This window comes from Periophthalmus magnuspinnatus, chromosome 23 (genome assembly GCF_009829125.3).
Source record: "Periophthalmus magnuspinnatus isolate fPerMag1 chromosome 23, fPerMag1.2.pri, whole genome shotgun sequence".
Lineage (NCBI taxonomy): Eukaryota > Metazoa > Chordata > Actinopteri > Gobiiformes > Gobiidae > Periophthalmus > Periophthalmus magnuspinnatus.
In genome coordinates this window covers 16,115,745-16,134,926 of record NC_047148.1, presented here as the reverse complement: position 1 = coordinate 16,134,926, position 19,182 = coordinate 16,115,745, and the positions used below count along the sequence as shown (strand labels likewise).

At 40.6% G+C, this 19,182-nt stretch overlaps 2 protein-coding genes across 2 annotated transcripts; one reads left to right on the top strand and one right to left on the bottom strand.

The window, feature by feature from the left end:
• Window positions 1-385: 385 nt before the first annotated feature.
• crb2a (crumbs cell polarity complex component 2a) lies at window positions 386-11,465 on the bottom strand. The gene is made up of 13 exons (XM_033990273.2): window positions 11,399-11,465; window positions 6,919-7,611; window positions 6,029-6,224; window positions 5,271-5,410; window positions 5,012-5,182; window positions 4,827-4,940; window positions 3,384-4,337; window positions 2,719-3,293; window positions 2,441-2,606; window positions 1,465-2,335; window positions 1,262-1,378; window positions 804-930; window positions 386-729 (listed from the first exon to the last, which is right to left on the bottom strand). The coding sequence occupies exons 1-13, from the start codon at window positions 11,463-11,465 to the stop codon at window positions 508-510; spliced, it is 4,413 nt and encodes a 1,470-aa protein (XP_033846164.1). The 3' UTR covers window positions 386-507.
• Window positions 11,466-15,515: 4,050 nt separating this feature from the next.
• On the top strand, window positions 15,516-18,128 carry fbxw2 (F-box and WD repeat domain containing 2). The gene is made up of 8 exons (XM_033989799.2): window positions 15,516-15,823; window positions 16,093-16,385; window positions 16,450-16,672; window positions 16,845-17,039; window positions 17,160-17,293; window positions 17,391-17,477; window positions 17,569-17,738; window positions 17,819-18,128. The coding sequence occupies exons 2-8, from the start codon at window positions 16,119-16,121 to the stop codon at window positions 18,105-18,107; spliced, it is 1,365 nt and encodes a 454-aa protein (XP_033845690.1). The 5' UTR covers window positions 15,516-15,823; window positions 16,093-16,118; the 3' UTR covers window positions 18,108-18,128.
• The last annotated feature ends 1,054 nt before the right edge of the window (window positions 18,129-19,182 follow it).

Sequence of the window (19,182 nt, the reverse complement as noted above, 5' to 3'; positions counted from 1 at the left end):
TGGCAGTTCACAGCTTTATTATTTAAAAAAAAAAAGTCCATGTACAATAAACCATGATTATACTGCAGTGCACACCTTAGTAGTCTAATGTATTTACAATAGTAATACATATTTTATTTACTTTAAAATAATCTGAGTATATATATATATATATATATATATATATATATATATATATATATATATATATATATATATATATGAATGAGCATGTTTGCTTCAGAACCAAGTTTAGAATTAACAGTTCAGTAAAATAAATGGTACAAAAATAATGTCAAGTCCTGTTGACAGTAGCCTGGCATTTCCTCTCCTTGAGTCATCTTTGCAAGGACACAATATTTTCCTCAAACATTCAGAGTATTTCCTAGAAAGCCAAATGTCATGGCAGTAGCACCAGTGGATGAGTACCTGTGCTCACCACAAGGGGGTGTATAATACAACAAATATGAGAGGCGCATTGAGTCCCAGTCCTGTGCACCTGCTCAGCGGTGTTCACACCGCAGTCTCTTAAATAAGCCTCTCCTCTGGGGGCACTTTGAGCATGCTGCCCATCTCAAGACGGGCTCCGGCTAACTCCTGGGCACTGGGGCTGTAAGCTCCCTCTGACTGACGCTTCTTCCTCGCTGTCAGCACCATAAATGTCAGCCCAATAATTACAATCAGAACACACAGGCAGAGCAGTGGGATGGCCACCAGCAGCCATGGAATGCCCTGTTTGTGAGCCAGTTTCTGAAGGGAAGAAAAAAAATCATAATATTTTAAGGAAATTATCAAAAGCAACTGGTCAAGATAATAATACTTACATTTGTGTCACAAGTTGGTCCACTAAAACCAGGTGGACATTCACAGACAAACATGTTGAAATGATCCAAACACGAACCCCCATTTCGACATGGATTTGACTCACATTCATTTATTTCCATTTCACACCTACAGGACAGAACATGTTCAAGTGTGCTCTAATGATATCCATGAATAATCAATAGGGATGGATTGATATTTTGTTTGGGCTGACCACATGACTGAAGGAAACACATGAAGGTCTATTTGATTACTTTGTGAGACTGAGAGCACAGCACAAACTATGACTACACTGCTCTCTTGTAGGTAGTGAAAAAGTGAAATAGGGCTTCCCTGCTTATTAGCCTCAAAATATCAAAGGGCAAAGCTTATCAGCCATTGATTTGGAAATTTAAAAATTGGTAAAAGCAATGCTCTGAAAATCATTATTTTAAATTAGTTTACCACATCATAATCTTACCTGTGGCCTGTAAAACCTGGCATACAGGTACAGTTAGCACCCCACAGACCATCATGACAAATGCCATCATTTAAGCAACGGACATCATGATCACACTGCTGTGGAGGATAACTCCATCTGGTGAGAAACATATCATAATATAATTATTACAGATACTGCTGCATGATTTTTTTTTATGTATTTAAGTAATAGACTTAGCTCACTGGCAGAGGGGGCCACTGTAGTCATGGGGACATACGCAGGTGTACATGTTTGGACCGTCCTGACATGTGCCACCGTGCTGACAGGCGTGATGTTCACATTCATCTACGTCTTGGTCACAAAGTCTGCCGGCGTATCCCAGGTGACACTGGCACTCAAATCCAGCTAAGTAGTCTATGCAGCTCCCATGAATGCAGGGCTGAGACACACAGTCATCAGTGTCCCGCTCGCACCGCTCCCCCTCCCAACCAGAGTCACACACGCAGCCAAACTTATTAAAGAGGTCCTGACAAGTGCCGCCATTGAGACAGGGGTCTGAGTCACACACTGGAGCACTAGTGCAGCCCAAGTGAATCTTTGGTTTCCCCACTAAATGAAACTGGGATGGCTGAGGAGCTCTGTAATCATCTACAAAGGGAAGATGGACTCCACCGACTCGTATAGCTCCCATACATCCAGTAAAGCTCTGAGCTATAGCTAGAGTGGTGCTCTTGTGGTTGAGGAAGTAGAGGCGCCCTGTCACCTCTGGGGAGCTGCTGGTGTCTGTGATGCCATCCACAGTGATGACCCATGGGGAGACTTTCCTTTTTTGATCTGACATTGAAATGTTCACTCTGTGCCAGTGTCCATCATCTACACGTCGCAGTCCCGACAGAATCAAAGCCTCCACCGTGTTCCCGATCTGGATCTCCAACCGCACCGAAGAGTCCAGCACACCAACCATAAGCATGTCCCCACCTCGAGCAGCACGCAACAGGACTGCGTTTTCTGAGCGAGTCCTAAACTCAATGTAGATACTGGAAACAGGCTCAGCCAAGGATCCACCTGCACTGTACTGCACTGCATTGTTCTCAAATGTAGCATTGTACACACCTAATAAACAACATGTTGAAAGACAGTATGAGAACAATGTACAACAAAATAGTAGACATTTTCTGACATTTTCTGATAATTTAAAAAAAAAAAAAGATGACTTACATTCATATCCATCTGGAAGGTCCACACAGTGACCACCATTGACACAGGGACCACTTACACACCACACTCGGGTTTCACAAGACTTGCCCTTGTACTCCTCTGGGCATAAGCAAGTAAAATCATTGAATGAGATGGTGCATTTGCCACCATTATGACATGGCTTTGCCTGAAAGAGAAAGTAATGGTAATTATATAATACTGAATATAAAACTAATCTTATAATACAAATGTAATTTACACTGAAATATGAATATTAAAGCTCAAACTACAGTATATACCTTGCATGTGTCATCGCTGACACATCCTTCTTTTATATTTTTATTGCTGTTTGATATGTACACATCCTCTTGGTTGGGGTTTTTCCACTCTCCCACTTCTAGATGAAAAGAGCCCAAACGTAGGTCCTGCAGGCATCCTTTGTAATGTCCGCCCCATTTGTTTGAGCTCCAAAGTTCAGGGAGTCCTCCTACATAGGCCCAGTCTCCTTCATTGATGTTGACCTCAGGGATGTTTCCAATGCTGTAACGTAGGCCTGCATGCTCAAAGATAACCTTACTCTGCTGCACATTAACATGTAAAAACTGCTTCTCCCCAGTTGTCACAAATATAGGCGCAGTCAGAGGGGTGCTGTTAGACAGAGAGCTGACAAATACCCGACCCATGCCCAGGTAAACAGAGAAATACACCTCTCCCCCGTTCTGTTGGGAGGGTCTCCTCAGTTGGAGCAGAAGTCCATTTGGCTTTAAGGACCTCAGGAAAAAGGAGACATTGAAACTGCTGCCATGGTTCTTACCAATCTCATATGCACTGAAACTTAGAGTGTGCTCATGACTGTAGGTCCATGAGGGGTATTCTGCAGAAAAGACAGCAAAATCTTGTTAAGTATTATATTATTATGTAAATATGTAATTAACTGGCATACGTGAATCTGTGATGACATTACCTTCAGAGCAGCTGTCTCCATAGTATGGCCTGTGGCAGTCACAGTAGTAGCTGGTCCACATGTCCACACATTGTCCATGGGCACTACAAGGGTCAGACTCGCACCACGCGGTCTTACTGCAGCCCAGCTCAACGTCCTGGTTGTCCGGGAGACTTTGCGGCAGAATGGCTTTAGAGTCAATCATCAAATCCTCCATACATCCAATAAAAGATGTCTTGGCAACAGTTGTGTCCAGAAGCTCTGCAGGGACCCCGCCCACATAAACATGAGAAAATGCTGAAGAGGGCTCAAAGTGTGGTTCATCTGCTCCATCATCGATAACTTTGCATCCGTCTCGGTCACATCCCAGGCCTTTGACAATCAGGACTAAACCCTGGTCATCTAAAATGACATGGGCGTCCCTCCAATCTCCATCACTGACCAGCCCAGAAAATGTTACATCCAGCTCAGAGTCCTCAGAAAAAGCTTTGGCATGAAGACCACCGTTAACTATCTCCAAGAGCAAGTAGTTTTCCTCATCCCCTCTGAAGAATAAGAGCATGTTGGGTAAGGTAGTCCTGAACCGCAGCTGTACTCCAATCCCATGATGACTCAGATGCTCCACCTCCCTCCTCTCCCTCTCCTCCAGATGCAGCTCGAGGTGAATGAGGCCTGGGCTGGAGAAGGAGAAGGTGGTCCTGGTAGAGCAGTGCTGGTCATAGAAGCCATGTGGACAAAGACAGGTGTGCACATGCTCCTCACCATCCAGCCATGGCTTACAGGTAGCGCCATTCTGACACTGGTGCTGAAGACATCCACGTAGCTGGACGTGGCAGTGTTCTCCTCCCCAGGGCAGCTGGCCAGGCTCCTCGTCAGGGCAGTGGCAGGTGTAGGACGCTCGGCCATCTTCGCACCAGCCTCCATTCTGACAGGGCTGGCTCTCACACTCATTAATATTAACCTCACATTGAAGACCTGTAAAAGAATATAGTGAGTATAAAGAGATTAGTGAATTATGCAAAGAATTAGGGCCACATAATATATTTGCAACTGAATCAAATATGCGACGTGAGCGGGCACAATTCAAAAGCTGGAAAGGCTGCAGTTATTTAGATTATTAATTACAATCACAATACAACAGTTGTCCAGGTCGGATCCATAATAAAACAAAAATATAAAATCTACCAACTGGACACAAATATGTAGGAGTGAAGACGTTTCGCTGCTCATCTAAGCTTCTGGTCAGATTACTGGTGGACACTGCCTTATGTTTTATAGCTACCAATCAGATAGATATAAGGCAGTGTCCACCAGTAATCTAACTTTGTGTCCAGTCGACAGATTTTATATTTTTCTTTTACAATACTTTCCAGAAACTTCTAGGTAAAAGTTAAAACAGCAAAAGGTATTATAACAGAAAAAAACAACACATTGTATATCTCCTGCTTTAAATCATGTTTTTACCTAAAAACCCAGGAGCACAGGTGCAGGTGTAGCCATTGACTTGGTCCAAACACGCTCCTCCATTCTGACAGGGCTCAGATTCGCACTCATTGATGTTTACAGAACAGCTCTCGCCTGTGAAAGACACCAGAATGTTAAAGCCTCACTTAGAAATGAAACTCAAATGCAACACTTTGATCTTATACCTGCAAATCCTGGCTGACACTGGCAAACATATCCAGATGCATCTGCAAAACTCAGCTCCCAGTCCATCTCCCAATGAGACGGGTTTGAGCGCTCAAAGCACTCCCCGCCATTTTCACATGGCTGCTCCGCACACTCATCTATGTCCACTTCACAGTTGGCCCCCTCATAACCTAAAAAAACATAAATAATATCAAAACAAACATGAAAAATAAACATATGATTATTTTTTCTCTCGTAAGCCCTCAAAAGCCTGTATACCTGGCCAACAGATGCAGGTGTACCCTTTGACTTGCTCCTGACAAGTGGCTCCATGTTGGCAGGGGTTTGATGCACACTCAGGGATGTCCATCTCACAGTAATCCCCCTCAAATCCAGTGTCAGTACAGTCACAGGCGTAACTGCAAGAAACAGAGAAAACAAAGGAACACTTTAAAAAATGTGGACAGCATTGGCTCAGTGGCTTGAGCATTCACACACAAACCAAAAAGTTAGTGGTTTGACTAGCACATACTGCTGGTGGGTCCTTGGGCAAGACCCACCTTTCCTATTCACAGGTTTCAACTTCCTGTTATATGTAACATTTTTCTTTTTCAAAAGACATAATATTTGAATTGTTCATCTCCTTGGCATCAGTCGTTATTCTTTATCATTCTGAAACCTCTGGATATAGTAAAGTAGTGTGTGAGTGCTGATGGTTTGATGGTTGAAGGGACAGGATGGGTTCACAGCATTCTTGAATACCCATAGTTTGAAACGAGGCTGGAGGACAGGTCACAATTCTATGGTAGAATTTACCTTTTAACTGCCATATTGAAAATTTGGTTAATATAATTTTAACTACTGAGCCTGTATACATGAAACAAAAACTGACTCAGAGTGCAATGTCCTCTTTGTGTGTAGGCTACTGCATTATTATTACTTACCTCTACTATATCCATTTTCAGTGTAACAAAATTACAGCAATACAAAAATATGAATAAAAAATTTAACAAAATCTTGAGGTGTATGAGAATGACCTGTTAATCATGTCGTGGCAAATGGCTCCATTCTGACAGGGCTGACTCTCGCATTCGTCCAGGTTGATCTCACAGTCAATGCCATCAAACCCGGGCAGACATTCACAAGAGTACATGCCGATAAGATCGTGACAAGTGGCACCATTTCTGCAGGGGGTCGATTCACACTCATCTATCTCTACCTCACAGTTCACACCTGTTGAGACAAATCAGTAAATAAATATTTTCGAATTATCAAGTAGTTTCCCATGCCTAGAAAGAAACCACTCACTATTTTAGTCACAGATATCAGTAAAGTTAAATGTGTAGTTCAGGAATGCTGACCTGTTAACCCTTATAGAAGTCACTGACACTAAGCAGAGGGGACTGTGAGAATACCAAGATGGAACACTATCGGTGGTCAAGATAAGACACCTGGCATCCAAAAGCGTCTTACTAAAATAGTGTCTTTTTTATCAGGAACAAACACAACACAAACAAAACAAACAAAGCAGGTTTAACACACCTCCAGTAATAATTTGACTGATTGCATCCCAACAAGAACATAATTATGACATAGTTGAGAGTGGTAGGTGGAGTAGCGAGCATAGTATGTGAGGCAAACTTTTCTAGTGACAACAGCCAACTGTTCTTCTCCATGGAGATGTTAGAACTTTCATTCATTTCATTACCTGTGTTTTATGTTTTATCACTCAAAAACACAGTACAAAACATGCATTTTTACTGTGAGCGCCTTTCCATAGATTTGACTTGTATCTTGCTTGTCTCCATGCATATAGGCCTAGTTTTATTAAGTTTTATTCCATAGTACCCTGGAACATTCTAAAAAAAACGCAATAACATTTTCCATGGAGACAAACACACCAGAACCTTTAGTTGCGGTGAACTACCTGCAAATCCATCCAGGCACTCGCACTCATAGTGGTCCTTTTCATTGATACAGGTGGCGTTGTTCTCACAGGGCCGCGATGCACACTCATTTATGTCAATCTCACAGTTATATCCTTGAAAACCAGGCACACAAAAGCAATGAAACTCTGCTATTCCGTCCAGACAAATGGCTCCATTTTGGCATGGCTCAGATGCACACTCATTCACATTTTCCTCACAGGTGCTGCCTTCATATCCAGGGGTGCAGTGGCACTCAAAACCCTCTGGCCTCAGTAAACACGTCCCATTGTTCCTACAGGGTTCATCTATGCAGTCTGTCACATGTGTCCTACAGTCGCGCCCTCCGTAGCCCTCCGGACACCTGCAGAAGTACCCATTTAACTGGTCTACACAGAGAGAGTGTGGGGCAGAGCAGGGGTTACTCAGGCACTCATCCACCTCCTCAGTGCAGTTATCTCCGGTCAGACCATCAGGGCAGATGCAGTGGTATTCTGCGCTGCCCAGAGTGCTTAGGCAGTTGTCACATGGAGCAAAGGAGCAGGCATCATAGAGCTCGTCACAGTGCTTCCCCATGTAGCGCACCCCGTCTCTGGCACAGATGCATGCGTAGTCGTCCATAGTGTCCACACAGGTGGCGCCATTTTGACATGGGGCAGAAAGGCATTTGTCTGATGTAGCCGTGCACAGGATCCCTGTGGAGAGAACACATGAAAGGTTATGGTTTTAGTAGTAGGTAGTTACATGCAAACTGTGTCAGTGCTAGACACACATAGATCAGTCATAATGATCTGTCTAAAATTCAAATTAACAGTGAATTACAGTGAGTTAGTGTCATTTATATTTATAGATTTGACCTTTTATAACCTAGTTTATTGGGGTTTAACTTGGCTTTTCCACAAATTTCTCATTATTAAAACAATACACAGTGCCAGATTGAATTGTAAAGAGATAATCTGTTTAACTCACTCAGGCTTTACCACTGAGCACACAACAAAACAAGACTTATCCAGGCTGGTAAATGAACTCTGTAACGACCTGGCTATAACATATTTGTTCCCTAAGATTTTCAACTGTTATGTTCTCTATAAACAACATGACAAAACTCACTTAGGTTAATCATTTAAATAAACAGATTGTCGCTGTTCTTGACATTAGTGTGGGTAGCACTACAGAGATAACAGCCTTGTTAGAAATGTGGAATTATGAGTAAAATGTGTAGATGAGCTTTGCGTATGGGCCTTAGAACTTGGTCAGAAGTCTTGTTTATCTAGTCGCCCTGGATCACAATGAGTGCACTGTGTGTAAATAACCACTGTAACCCCTATAACTGCACATATGGGGGAGAGGGGGTGGGGGTCTTAAACTGGGATTTGCATACACGATCCCCTGGTACAAACTCATAGAGCTTGACCACTCTACTCTAGAATCAGTTCACATTCCTTTTTATTAGGCCAGTTCCAACAATGGTCAGAATGAGCACATGCCGCTGCCCCCAGACCCCAAACTTTGATCAGGGCACTGGTTCCACATGCTCAGTGAGGCCGAAGAAATGAGGGTGAGAGGGGGTTAGGCTCAAAATAGCAGTTTACTGTACAGAAAGTAGTGTCTAAACTTCATTTTACACCTTCCTTGCACATGATATAATTGTACTGTCTAAATATCAATTTCTATCATCATCATCATAAATTAATACATGAATGAAAGTCACTTACTCAGCTAGTTCAGTGGGTTATAATGTACAGTTTTTGGAACATTGAGACATGATCGTTCCACTATACGTCATGTGGGTTGAATAGGGCGACATCTTTTGTAGAAGTAGAAAGAAATATGTGCAGGTACAATTTGAACTAAATCACATGAGCTTACTGCCTGGTGTCAAACAATGGATCAACTGTACAATAAGTAGAGCAGGGCAGTGTGTAAGCTACTATGATCATATTGAAATATATAATAACAGTATGGCAGTCTTAATTAAGGGTGCTTATATTTTGATTTACGCATCAGCGCGCAGCCTGTTAGTTGGTCTTTTATGGAGAGTAGAATGCAACCACCTGTGATTCATAGAGTTCCTGAGAAGTTTGAAGTATAGAGTAATTCATTAATTCATTCATTCATTAGCTCTTATCAAAACACAATCAAATAGCCCAATATTTGCCCATTTTATTAGCCAATATTTAAAGCCCACGCTTCCTTGATGCTTTAGGGCTGATCCCAGACTCATGTGCCAAATGGGGTTAGGGTTAGAGTCAAGTGTGATTGTGTTGCTGCTCAAACAGAAGGCACTTGTCATTTTCAATTGTGCTGGAGACTTCTCTCTGAGTTTACTGTGGACACTAACTATGTTTGAACTGTAGAGATTACTCTCCACAGCCTTGAGTGCGAGCCACCTGCAGACAGAGCAGGAGCAGGTGGCACAAGTGTTTCTGAATTAGAAACTGTCCTCAAAGTGAGAAGGGCAGGACAAACATGCCACTACTGAGGTGACAAACATGCCACTTCTGAGATGAGCTGACCCACTGCTTGCTTGATAAGAAACTTAACTTAAAAGTTGACTATGGTGTGACAATATATATCTATATCTATGTATGTCACAGTGGGACTAATGTTCATACGGGGAGGAAAGAAATGTTTTTCAAAACGTTCTGGAAAATTTAGTTTTGACAGCCAGATAAAAAAAAATCAGTGACACCCTTGCCATTTTTGTTATGCTTTTGCATAGTGATAACAAAATCCCTAAAACTCACAAACTATCAGATTGCTGAAGGAGACAGATTTGGTGAAAATTATCCAGAGGAGTGGGACATCCAAAGTTATCAAAACACAATTTACAGTCTTTAAACACACTTTACTGTCTGATCGAACATACCTTTGTTGTTTACAGGCATGGTCTTAAGAATGTCTTATCCCCTCTATACTCTTCCTTAACTTTCCCACCCCCTCTTTCACCCACAGGTTCGATGCCCCCTCTCCCGACCTAAAGAACCACAGTATAGTAATCCTCTGCCTTCACTGGGCCAATCCCATTGCACTTATAATCTGGTGACAGGATACCTACGCAGATTACACTTTAAGCTTCAACCTCAAGCATGTGTCCCTATAATGTCCTCATGTATAGTTCTTTCACTATCTGCCACTGGCACTGTCAAATTAGCTTAAACTAAAGGCAGACATTTGATTAGGTTTGGACATTTAATACAATGGCTCTTACTGTTCATTTAACTGTCAGTGGCTCACTCTCTCAAACTGATTTTACAACTGATTATTTGAATGAATGTAATTTTCTGAAAATCTGTTTTATAAAAATTGGACACACAAAAAACATTATCAGACTGCCTATACAGATATTGATAACTTGTAATATTGTTATAGTATAAACAGTATAGTCTACTTGACAACTATCACAAAAAAAAAAAAAAAAAAAAAAAAAAAAACTGTATGAAAAGGTTTTGGTATACGTGAGTAACCAAGAATTAATTGACATAAAAAAAAATCTACCCCTTCAAATAAATATTTATAGGCCTATAGGAAATAACAATTTATGCCATATAAAATTGGAGCCCAGACCATTTTTACTATATTTTTACTACAGAGCAAAGATATAGAGTGAGAGCCTGTCTATAATCTGCCACACATTTACTCATAGTTGATCCTAGCTCCACAGACACTTGAAGACCTCACGTGAGATGGAGCAGATCAGACTGAAAAGCAGATGTCCCATTCACCTGACTCAACTTGGTTTAATGAAGTCGCAGCAGGACGTCCCATGTGCTTAGGGGCGAAGTCAGGATACATCTGACAACTGATTATGCCCTTTACAAAGTTATGTTTCATGTTTATATCTGCCATTAGACATTTGCGTCATGGCTGATGGTTTGCTAAAACTTCATAACTTGCCGAGTTCTTTTCACACAGATATCACTGAGTGCTCTCCTCTTCCAGTGTTTTGTATGCATGCATGACTGAAGACCACCCCCTGATTGTGAACCAGTCATGTGGCAAATCTGACATACCCCACTAGATACAAGCAATACAATTACAATCTTTATTATTAACAATTTAGACGTGTAATTTTTAATCCAGCCACACAAACGTCACATCTCAATTGCATTACCCTTACTTATACCAAAGAGTTATGCATATATAGCCAAAGATACTAAACACAGGGCACATCATTGTTAAAACGACAAAGGATAAATCACTCACTAGTTGTTGTCTTTCTGAGGTCCTGACGTAGTAAAAAGAGGGACAATACAAGCACCGCCCAAACACCACTTGTGCCCCACTCATGGAGCATCTCTGAAAGGCATTCCTACCTGCACCCTCAATAACAAGTAAGAGTTCCCAGATCTGCCCTCCAAGAATGTGTAATAGAAAATACTTTAATTTATCTTGTTGCTATGACATCGTCCATAATAAATGTGGTTTGATAAATGATTATAGATATGATATGAATATTTTTTATTGAATGCCTCTACTCACCCCATTTGAACATCATAGTTGTGAGGAGAAGTGTCTTCAGGTTTAGATGAAGCCTTCCCAGTTCCATGGTGTGTCCTATTGCTGGGGATCACTGAGGGGCCCCAGGGTCAAAGGTCAAAAGGAAGTTCAAAGTTCTAAAAAGTTGGCATGGTGTGCGATTGAGATGCGCGGCCGTGTGTCTGGAGACATGTCACACACTCGCGCTGGTGCTAATGAGTGCAGCAGTGGACTCACACTCAGACTACTGCTCTCCCCGTTCATGACTCTGAGCGTGTAATCAGGCGTGAGAGTGGACGGCCACCACGAAAACATGGCCTGGATCAACATGATAACTGTAGGCAAGGCATGCAGGAGTCAGTTCATTTAGCACTCAGCCATAAATACATTCATGTATAACACACACTTATATATATTTGCATTATAGTTGTTCTGGTTGTAGTTTGGTTTGTGACACAGACAGGATGTGTCACTCAGCACTCACTACAGTTTATTAAATCATGCTATTCATAATGAGCTCTACTTTGCAACTATGGGTTTAAGGCGGACTCTTTCTGTTCTGCCTAATAGTTTGTTCCAGGATCATTGACATTGACTTACATCAGAACCATCCTTTCATTATGGGATATTTAAACTTGAAAATGAGTAGAAGAAATGTATGTAGAAATGTTAACAATGTTAAACTTTTGTAACAGAATTCTAGTTTATTTTGATTTTAGGTGCAGTCCAATTACTCCTGACCAGGTTTTCAGTCAGCGTATTAGTGGCTACAACAGCTTTAATTCCCTTGTAGTGTGGAGCTTAGTGCTCAGACATCCATCACTTGGTGTGTTAGAGGCTTGTTACCCCTCTGTGTGCTTTCGCCCCTCTGCCACGCCCTCCATCAGCACCAGCTGTGCCTAACACCCAAATGCCCACAATGAAATTGCACCCCCAAATAATGACCTTAGTTTCACCCACTGTTGAATGCACGTGGGTGAAAAGGAGTTAATAATCAGTGTGAGTATTTTAAGGTTTCTTGGGTCTACAAACAGTGTTACTATTAATAACTTGTACATTATTAACATAAATGAAATGAAATGGGTCAGTGACAAATAAATAACTAACATAATTCAGAATTTCAGTTAGAAATTAAATTAATCACATACCTGATGCTGTAACTCTTGAATGACGCATGCTCCAGCCTTCATTGGCCTGTGTCTGTAACCTGCTCTAAATCAAGCCATTGAAACGCAAGGATAAGCCTTTACCTGGTAAGACATGGACACATAACAGACCCTATTTAAAGCCAATCACTTGTATATGACACAAGCACTTAATTTACTGCCATTAGTTTAACACAGACAGTGCAACCAATACTGTTTTTTGTTGTTATAAAATAAAGATTGTCCAGGATTAAGTGCAGCTGTTATGACAGAGCCAAATAACTTCTTTAGTCATTGATTCTACTGATACAGCTCTGCACATTTAAGTACACTGAAAATTTATATTTATAAATAAATACCTATATATTAGATGGCAACAAAATGCAATTTTGATAGAATGAATTTGCAGAGGCCGAGAAAAAGTGCTGTTTGATGGATGTGGTCTCAAAAAACAGGATATTTTGTCCTGAACACCATATTATTTTTATCAGTATGTTAACTTTTAGCAATGATACATAGATATTGCAGAAACAGGACAAAGTATGACCACATAGGCCTAAGCATAGAGCATGTTTCCTGCATTAACAGCTTTAATAAATTATGTGTACACTTAAACAACAGTAAGAATTTGTATTATTAGATTTGTATTATAGATTATTTTAACATATGGCAATCACTACGCACACTATTGGTATATTATTTTTTAGACTCCATGCAGGTACTGACAGTGATAGAACAGGATCAGAACTAAATGGCTTTTAACAAACTATTATTTTGGGTTGAAAATTTTAAAGAATGTGTGTTTTATTCTGATTCTGTGAAATCTATAGTATTGAGCATGACTTTTCCCATAATATTATAGTGTCTTTATCTAATTTGATTGAACTGTGAGTGGTGTTTTAGCTTTGATTCTATGAATAATTCTATTCAGAGGCCTACTCTGACATGCTTTTGTAAATGTTAATTTGTACTGTGTTTTTGTTGTTTGACAAAATTTTAATTAGACTGGCTTAGTGTATAAAAACACGCCTGAATGATTCATGAAAAGAAAAGTATGCAGAGAAAGTACAAATTGTTGGGATTTTTCACTCTAGTCAACACACAAAAGGTAAAAGGGTGTCACAGCAGTTACCCACTTCACTTTCACCCAGTGTTGGGATTTGATTTGGAGACAGGCCCAAAAATCTGAATTATTTGTTTTACAAAAGCTTTGGCCCCACACTATTCCTTGGGGAATTCTCTTTAGACAAACTACTGGTGCAAAACCTGAAAAAAAATAGTGGGGTCCAAAAACTTTTAAATGGAGCCTATCTAATTAAATTAGACCTGCTGTCAATCACACAGAAGCTCAGACTCAAGTGTAAAGTGGGGCAGGCAGTTGATTTTACAGGGCTGCCAACTCTTCCGCAAAGCTTGGAATAAGATTTCGGCAGGCGCTGCTTAGGCCAGGGTTACTGTCAGCAAATGTGCCTGGTGTCCTCCCTTGGGAGATTTGTATTAAAATAATAATATTTAATAAATATTATTACAATTTCCTGCATTTTGATGCATTTTAACAGGTCAAGCTGACTGACTATAGTCTTTCAAGAGGAGGTGCACTGGCACCTGGGTGGCCAATCAGGGTGCCACACTCTTTTACTTGTACACTTGAAATTTAGTCAAGATCAGCTAATGTCACTTTACCTTCATACTCTTTAACAGTGTATGGCCACTACATGTACAATCCATTACATTGTAAAAAAAAAAAAAAAAAAAACAACAAAAACGTCAAACAAAGCAAAAAACATAGGCCTACAGCAACTGCATTTATTTTATTTAATCAGCTACAGTTTAATACTGTCAAAAAAATCAAGACTGCCCAAAACAAATCAGTTATTGAGGATGGACTTGGCTGCATGGACATCTGCACGTGGATGGAGGGTAGAAGAGATTGTCAGAATTCCTGTATTTTTTTATTTAATGTTGATGGTTTTATAAATGCGGAGAAATCTTCCGCGCATTGATGCGATTCTCTGGAACAGGTGCGATGTTCGTGCCATTAATTAGTTCAGCTGTTTTACTCCATAAATGGTCAGAAAATGACTGTTTCTATAACTTAGGTTGTATTAAGAAAGAAGCGCGAGCCGTGAGGGAAGAGAAAAATGAGAGGTGATGCTTTGAGAAGAGTAGATCCATGGATCAAAGGCTCGTGAGCAGAGGGAGACAAAGGGGGGGGGGGGGGGGGGCAGCTCCGAGAGACAGCAGCGCGCATACACAGGGTCACGAGGGCAGGTCGTCAGACTTTTAGATTAATATGAAATCATTTTAAGTGAATAAAACTGCATATCATGCGTATACGAGAGCAGTATTCTCCCATTAGTGTGGATATTTTCAATTTAAATATATGGATCGTATTTTTTCCTCCAATATTTATTTTTCCAGCATGAGACATCAGGAGTGTGACGTGAGAGCGCGTGGAGGCGCTCAAATGCGCGAGTCTCACGGTGAAAGCGTGAGAGTTGTCAGTCCTCCTTTAGCGGAGAACTATGCTAGCTCCCAAGTAGCAAAATAATCGGATTTTTAACACAAAGTTTTACGTTCAATCATAGGAACAACAGAATATAAGGCAAACTTTGACCTGAGATGCTGAAATGGAGCTCAAAATCGGTACGCGCATACCCTCTAGTGTTCTGCAGTTTATTCTACAAAAGCTTTATTTTCAGTAGACTCTGTGTTTACTCTTGATCGTTTCATGGGAACAAACATATTTTACAAGAAGTGACAAATGGTCCAGAGATTATTTTAAAGAATGGATACATCACTAACTACCTGAATATTTAATTTTATTCTCCGGAATTATTCTAAGGGCATATTGTGTATAATTTACTGGTCTAAAGAAGCAATGATGATTAAGGTAGTTTCAGAGGCATTTTTAAATAAATATAAAATATATAAGTTGCTTGTTTCTCATAGCTCGAGTCTAGTCTATTTCGCCTGTTAGACAAAATTGAGGGTGTAGCCGCTACTTTCATGGGGCAAGATGGATCCCGTTTCCATTATTAGATTTTCTTTCTGTCAGATTTTAAGAGATTTTTGTTTAAAAATCACAACTTTGTAATGCAGAATTATTTTTGATTAAAAAAACTATTAAACTGTAATAGTATCTGCCTGATCGTCTCAGTGAACGTCAGCTTCGCAGCTTGCTCCGACAATCCTTTCAACTTGCTGACATCCAGTTAAGCTAACCCCAGCTAACTTCGTTATGTGAAGTGTCTTGCGAACAAAGAAGCTCTGCAACTATCTGGTTAGTTGACTTGATACGTTTGACATGTTTTGGTTTAGAAATTGTTTTGCCAGTGCATCCCTTTCGTACTTTTATTCATCGTTGCTCGGTGTTGGTTGTCGCATTATCAGCTAACGCAACGTTAGCCACCAAAGTTGCTAACTGCAGATAACAGTGTTGAATTTTACAACGCGCGTATGTTTTTAACTAATTCTGTATCTTTTGTGCATTCTGCATTCTATAAATTAAATGTTTAGGTGCACATATGTCTTTTTGCTGCTTTCTTCCAGGTGTTGCAAGTTGCTCTCATGTGCCCATGGAGAAGGAGGTCTTTGAGGGGTGGCTGGAGTCAGTCTCTGCCACTTTCCTTACACTTAATGACCAGCAGCGTAACCAGGCTCTGGACCAGCTCATATCTCTGAGCGGTGCAGTTCAGCTTCGCCATCTGTCCAATGGACTGGAGACGCTGCTTAAGCGTGACTTCTTGCGCCTGCTTCCTCTGGAGCTGGCCTTCTACCTGCTCCGCTGGCTTGATCCACAGACACTGCTCACCTGCTGCTTGGTTTGCAAACAGTGGAATAAGGTTTGTATTGGTGATTATAAAAGACTTTGATAAGTTCTTCCAATCTAAGGCATGATTGTTTCAGGTGATAAGCTCATGCACAGAGGTTTGGCAGACAGTGTGTCGTGAGCTTGGCTGGAGAATTGATGAATCCATTCAAGATGCATCCCACTGGAAAGGAGTCTATCTAAAGGCTAAGCGGAGAATGATGCAGCTGAAGGACCAAGAAGCCTTTGAGACATCATCTCTTATTGGACATAGTGCACGAGTGTATGCGCTTTATTATAAGGATGGTCTTCTGTGCACAGGTACACAGTAATTTTCACTGAGTTGCATCGTTGTTGAGTTGAGTCCATCGTTATGTTTAGGCACTGTTTTTGGATTCATAAGACAATTTCTAACACCATTACCTTTACATCATACTGTGAGGTGAGTTATTCTGGTGCAGCGACACCAATTATATACTTTGTTCTTTTTCAGGATCTGACGACCTTTCTGCAAAGTTATGGGATGTTCGCACAGGGCAATGCATTTATGGTATCCAAACACACACCTGTGCCACAGTAAAATTTGATGAACAAAAGCTTGTGACTGGATCCTTTGACAACACCATTGCATGCTGGGAGTGGAGCACAGGTGCAAGAATCCAGCAATTCCGTGGTCACACAGGAGCAGGTTGTTCTTTAGAATATTGTTTATATGTAAAATATGTGTAATAGAATTTTATAGTAATATAGTGTAACCGTCATACTTGTGATAATGTATAGTGAAAGACTAGTGGTTGTTTGTCTCCAGTTTTCAGTGTTGACTACAATGATGAGCTGGACATGTTGGTGAGTGGTTCAGCTGACTTTTCTGTGAAGATCTGGTCCCTGTCAACTGGAATCTGCCTCAACACTCTGACAGGACACACAGAGTGGGTCACTAAGGTACAGCTTACTGCACAGCACAATGGACAATAACACATCTTAAACTGATTTAAAATTGAGCATTTTAGCATTAACAAAGGGTGCCATTGTCCATTAGGTGATACTACAGAAAACAGAAGTAGAATCTGTGGTGCACAGTCCTGGGGATTATATCCTCTTGAGTGCTGATAAATACGAAATTAAGGTTTCAGTCTTTACTCTGTTTCTTTATTTTTCTATAATTTACATTGTTTTGTACATTTTAATAAGATAAAGTAATAACTTTCTGGTCTCAGGTCTGGCCATTGGGCCGTGAGATAAACTGTAAGTGTCTGAAAACACTGTCAGTTTCTGAGGACCGCAGCATAAGCCTTCAGCCACGACTGCAGTTTGATGGGCGCTACATCATTTGCAGCTCAGATCTTGGAGTTTATCAGTGGGACTTTGCCAGCTTTGAGATTCTCAGGTAAAATTATCATAAGATCACACTTGCAGTTTATTTTTCATAGTTTGATAAGTATGTCTTAAGAGATATTCTGTTTGCAGGGTGATTAAAACCCAAGATCCAGCGAACCTGTCCCTGTTGAGCTTTGGAGAGGTGTTTGCTTTGCTCTTTGACAACCACTTTCTGTATGTCATGGATTTAAGGACAGAGGCTATCTCAGGCCGCTGGCCTCTGCCGGCTTATAGAAAGTCCAAACGAGGGTCCAGCTTTTTGGCTGGAGTGACCTCATGGTTAAATGGACTGGATGGTGGCAATGACTCAGGACTGGTGTTTGCTACAAGCATGCCCGACCATAGCATTCACTTAGTGCTGTGGAAGGAGAATGGATAGAAGACAGTACCTTTTTAAAAACTGGACTCCTCTGAAATAAACAAACCTGAACTGAAGCCAAGATGGATGCTGCATGGACCAAAGCATTAGCATTTTATCAGTTTCTTCCTCATTCATTTCTAAAGAATACACTCCTACTGACGCCCTGGATTTGCACTTGGGATTATCTTGTACAATTACTTCAAATCATGTCCATGTCAAATAATGCACCAATGAATTCCATGTACAATAATATACTTGTATGCATCACCCTGGACATTATTAGTCTAGTAATATGTTTTTGGCAAATTAGCTTTCGATGTCACTTTAGGTGATGTGTGAAATGCAAATTTTTACGGACAATTGATCTGGATATTAGATTTGAAAACCAATCAGATTAGCTAGCTAATTTGCCAAAAAAAAAAAAACATCTATTAAAAGTGGCCCTGCCTTAAACACAGGTTCTGTAAATAGCTGTGAACTGCAACCTAGAAGTCACTATGGACATCAGTTCACTGTTTGTTTTTTCTTATTTACAGAGGGTCCCAGAAGAAGCCCCTTACTAAACTTATAAATGTTGATACAATGGTAGTTGTACCATGTGAAATATACTTAATTTTCTGATGGACTTTGAGGTTAAATGTTTGACTAATTTTGTGATGTGCCTTTTCATTTTAAACATATACAAATTATACTTTATCTGCAGCAGGTGCACTGCAGCCAGAGAAGCAGCGTTGTTTATGATACGTTGGATTGGCTCAAACTAACTGCTCTAACAGTTAAAAGATGTCTGTAATTTTATAGGCATATTCCTGGCAGGACTTTTTAGGTGAGTCGCTTTTTGAATTATTTGTGTTGAACATCAGGTTTATAATCTTAAGGCCTTGGTACTTTGCACAATAGAGAGACCTGGTTTGTATATGCATTTTTACCGCCATAACTCATCTGCAATCTACAAAAGTTAAGTTACTTATGGGCCTCAGAAACCCTAAGTAAAAGGTGCTTTTTCTTATGCTTTTATTTAGCTCTTCCTTTGGTCAGCCATAGCTCCAGTGATGGCATGATTTAGAACATAAGTTTTACAGGCCTTTTTGTA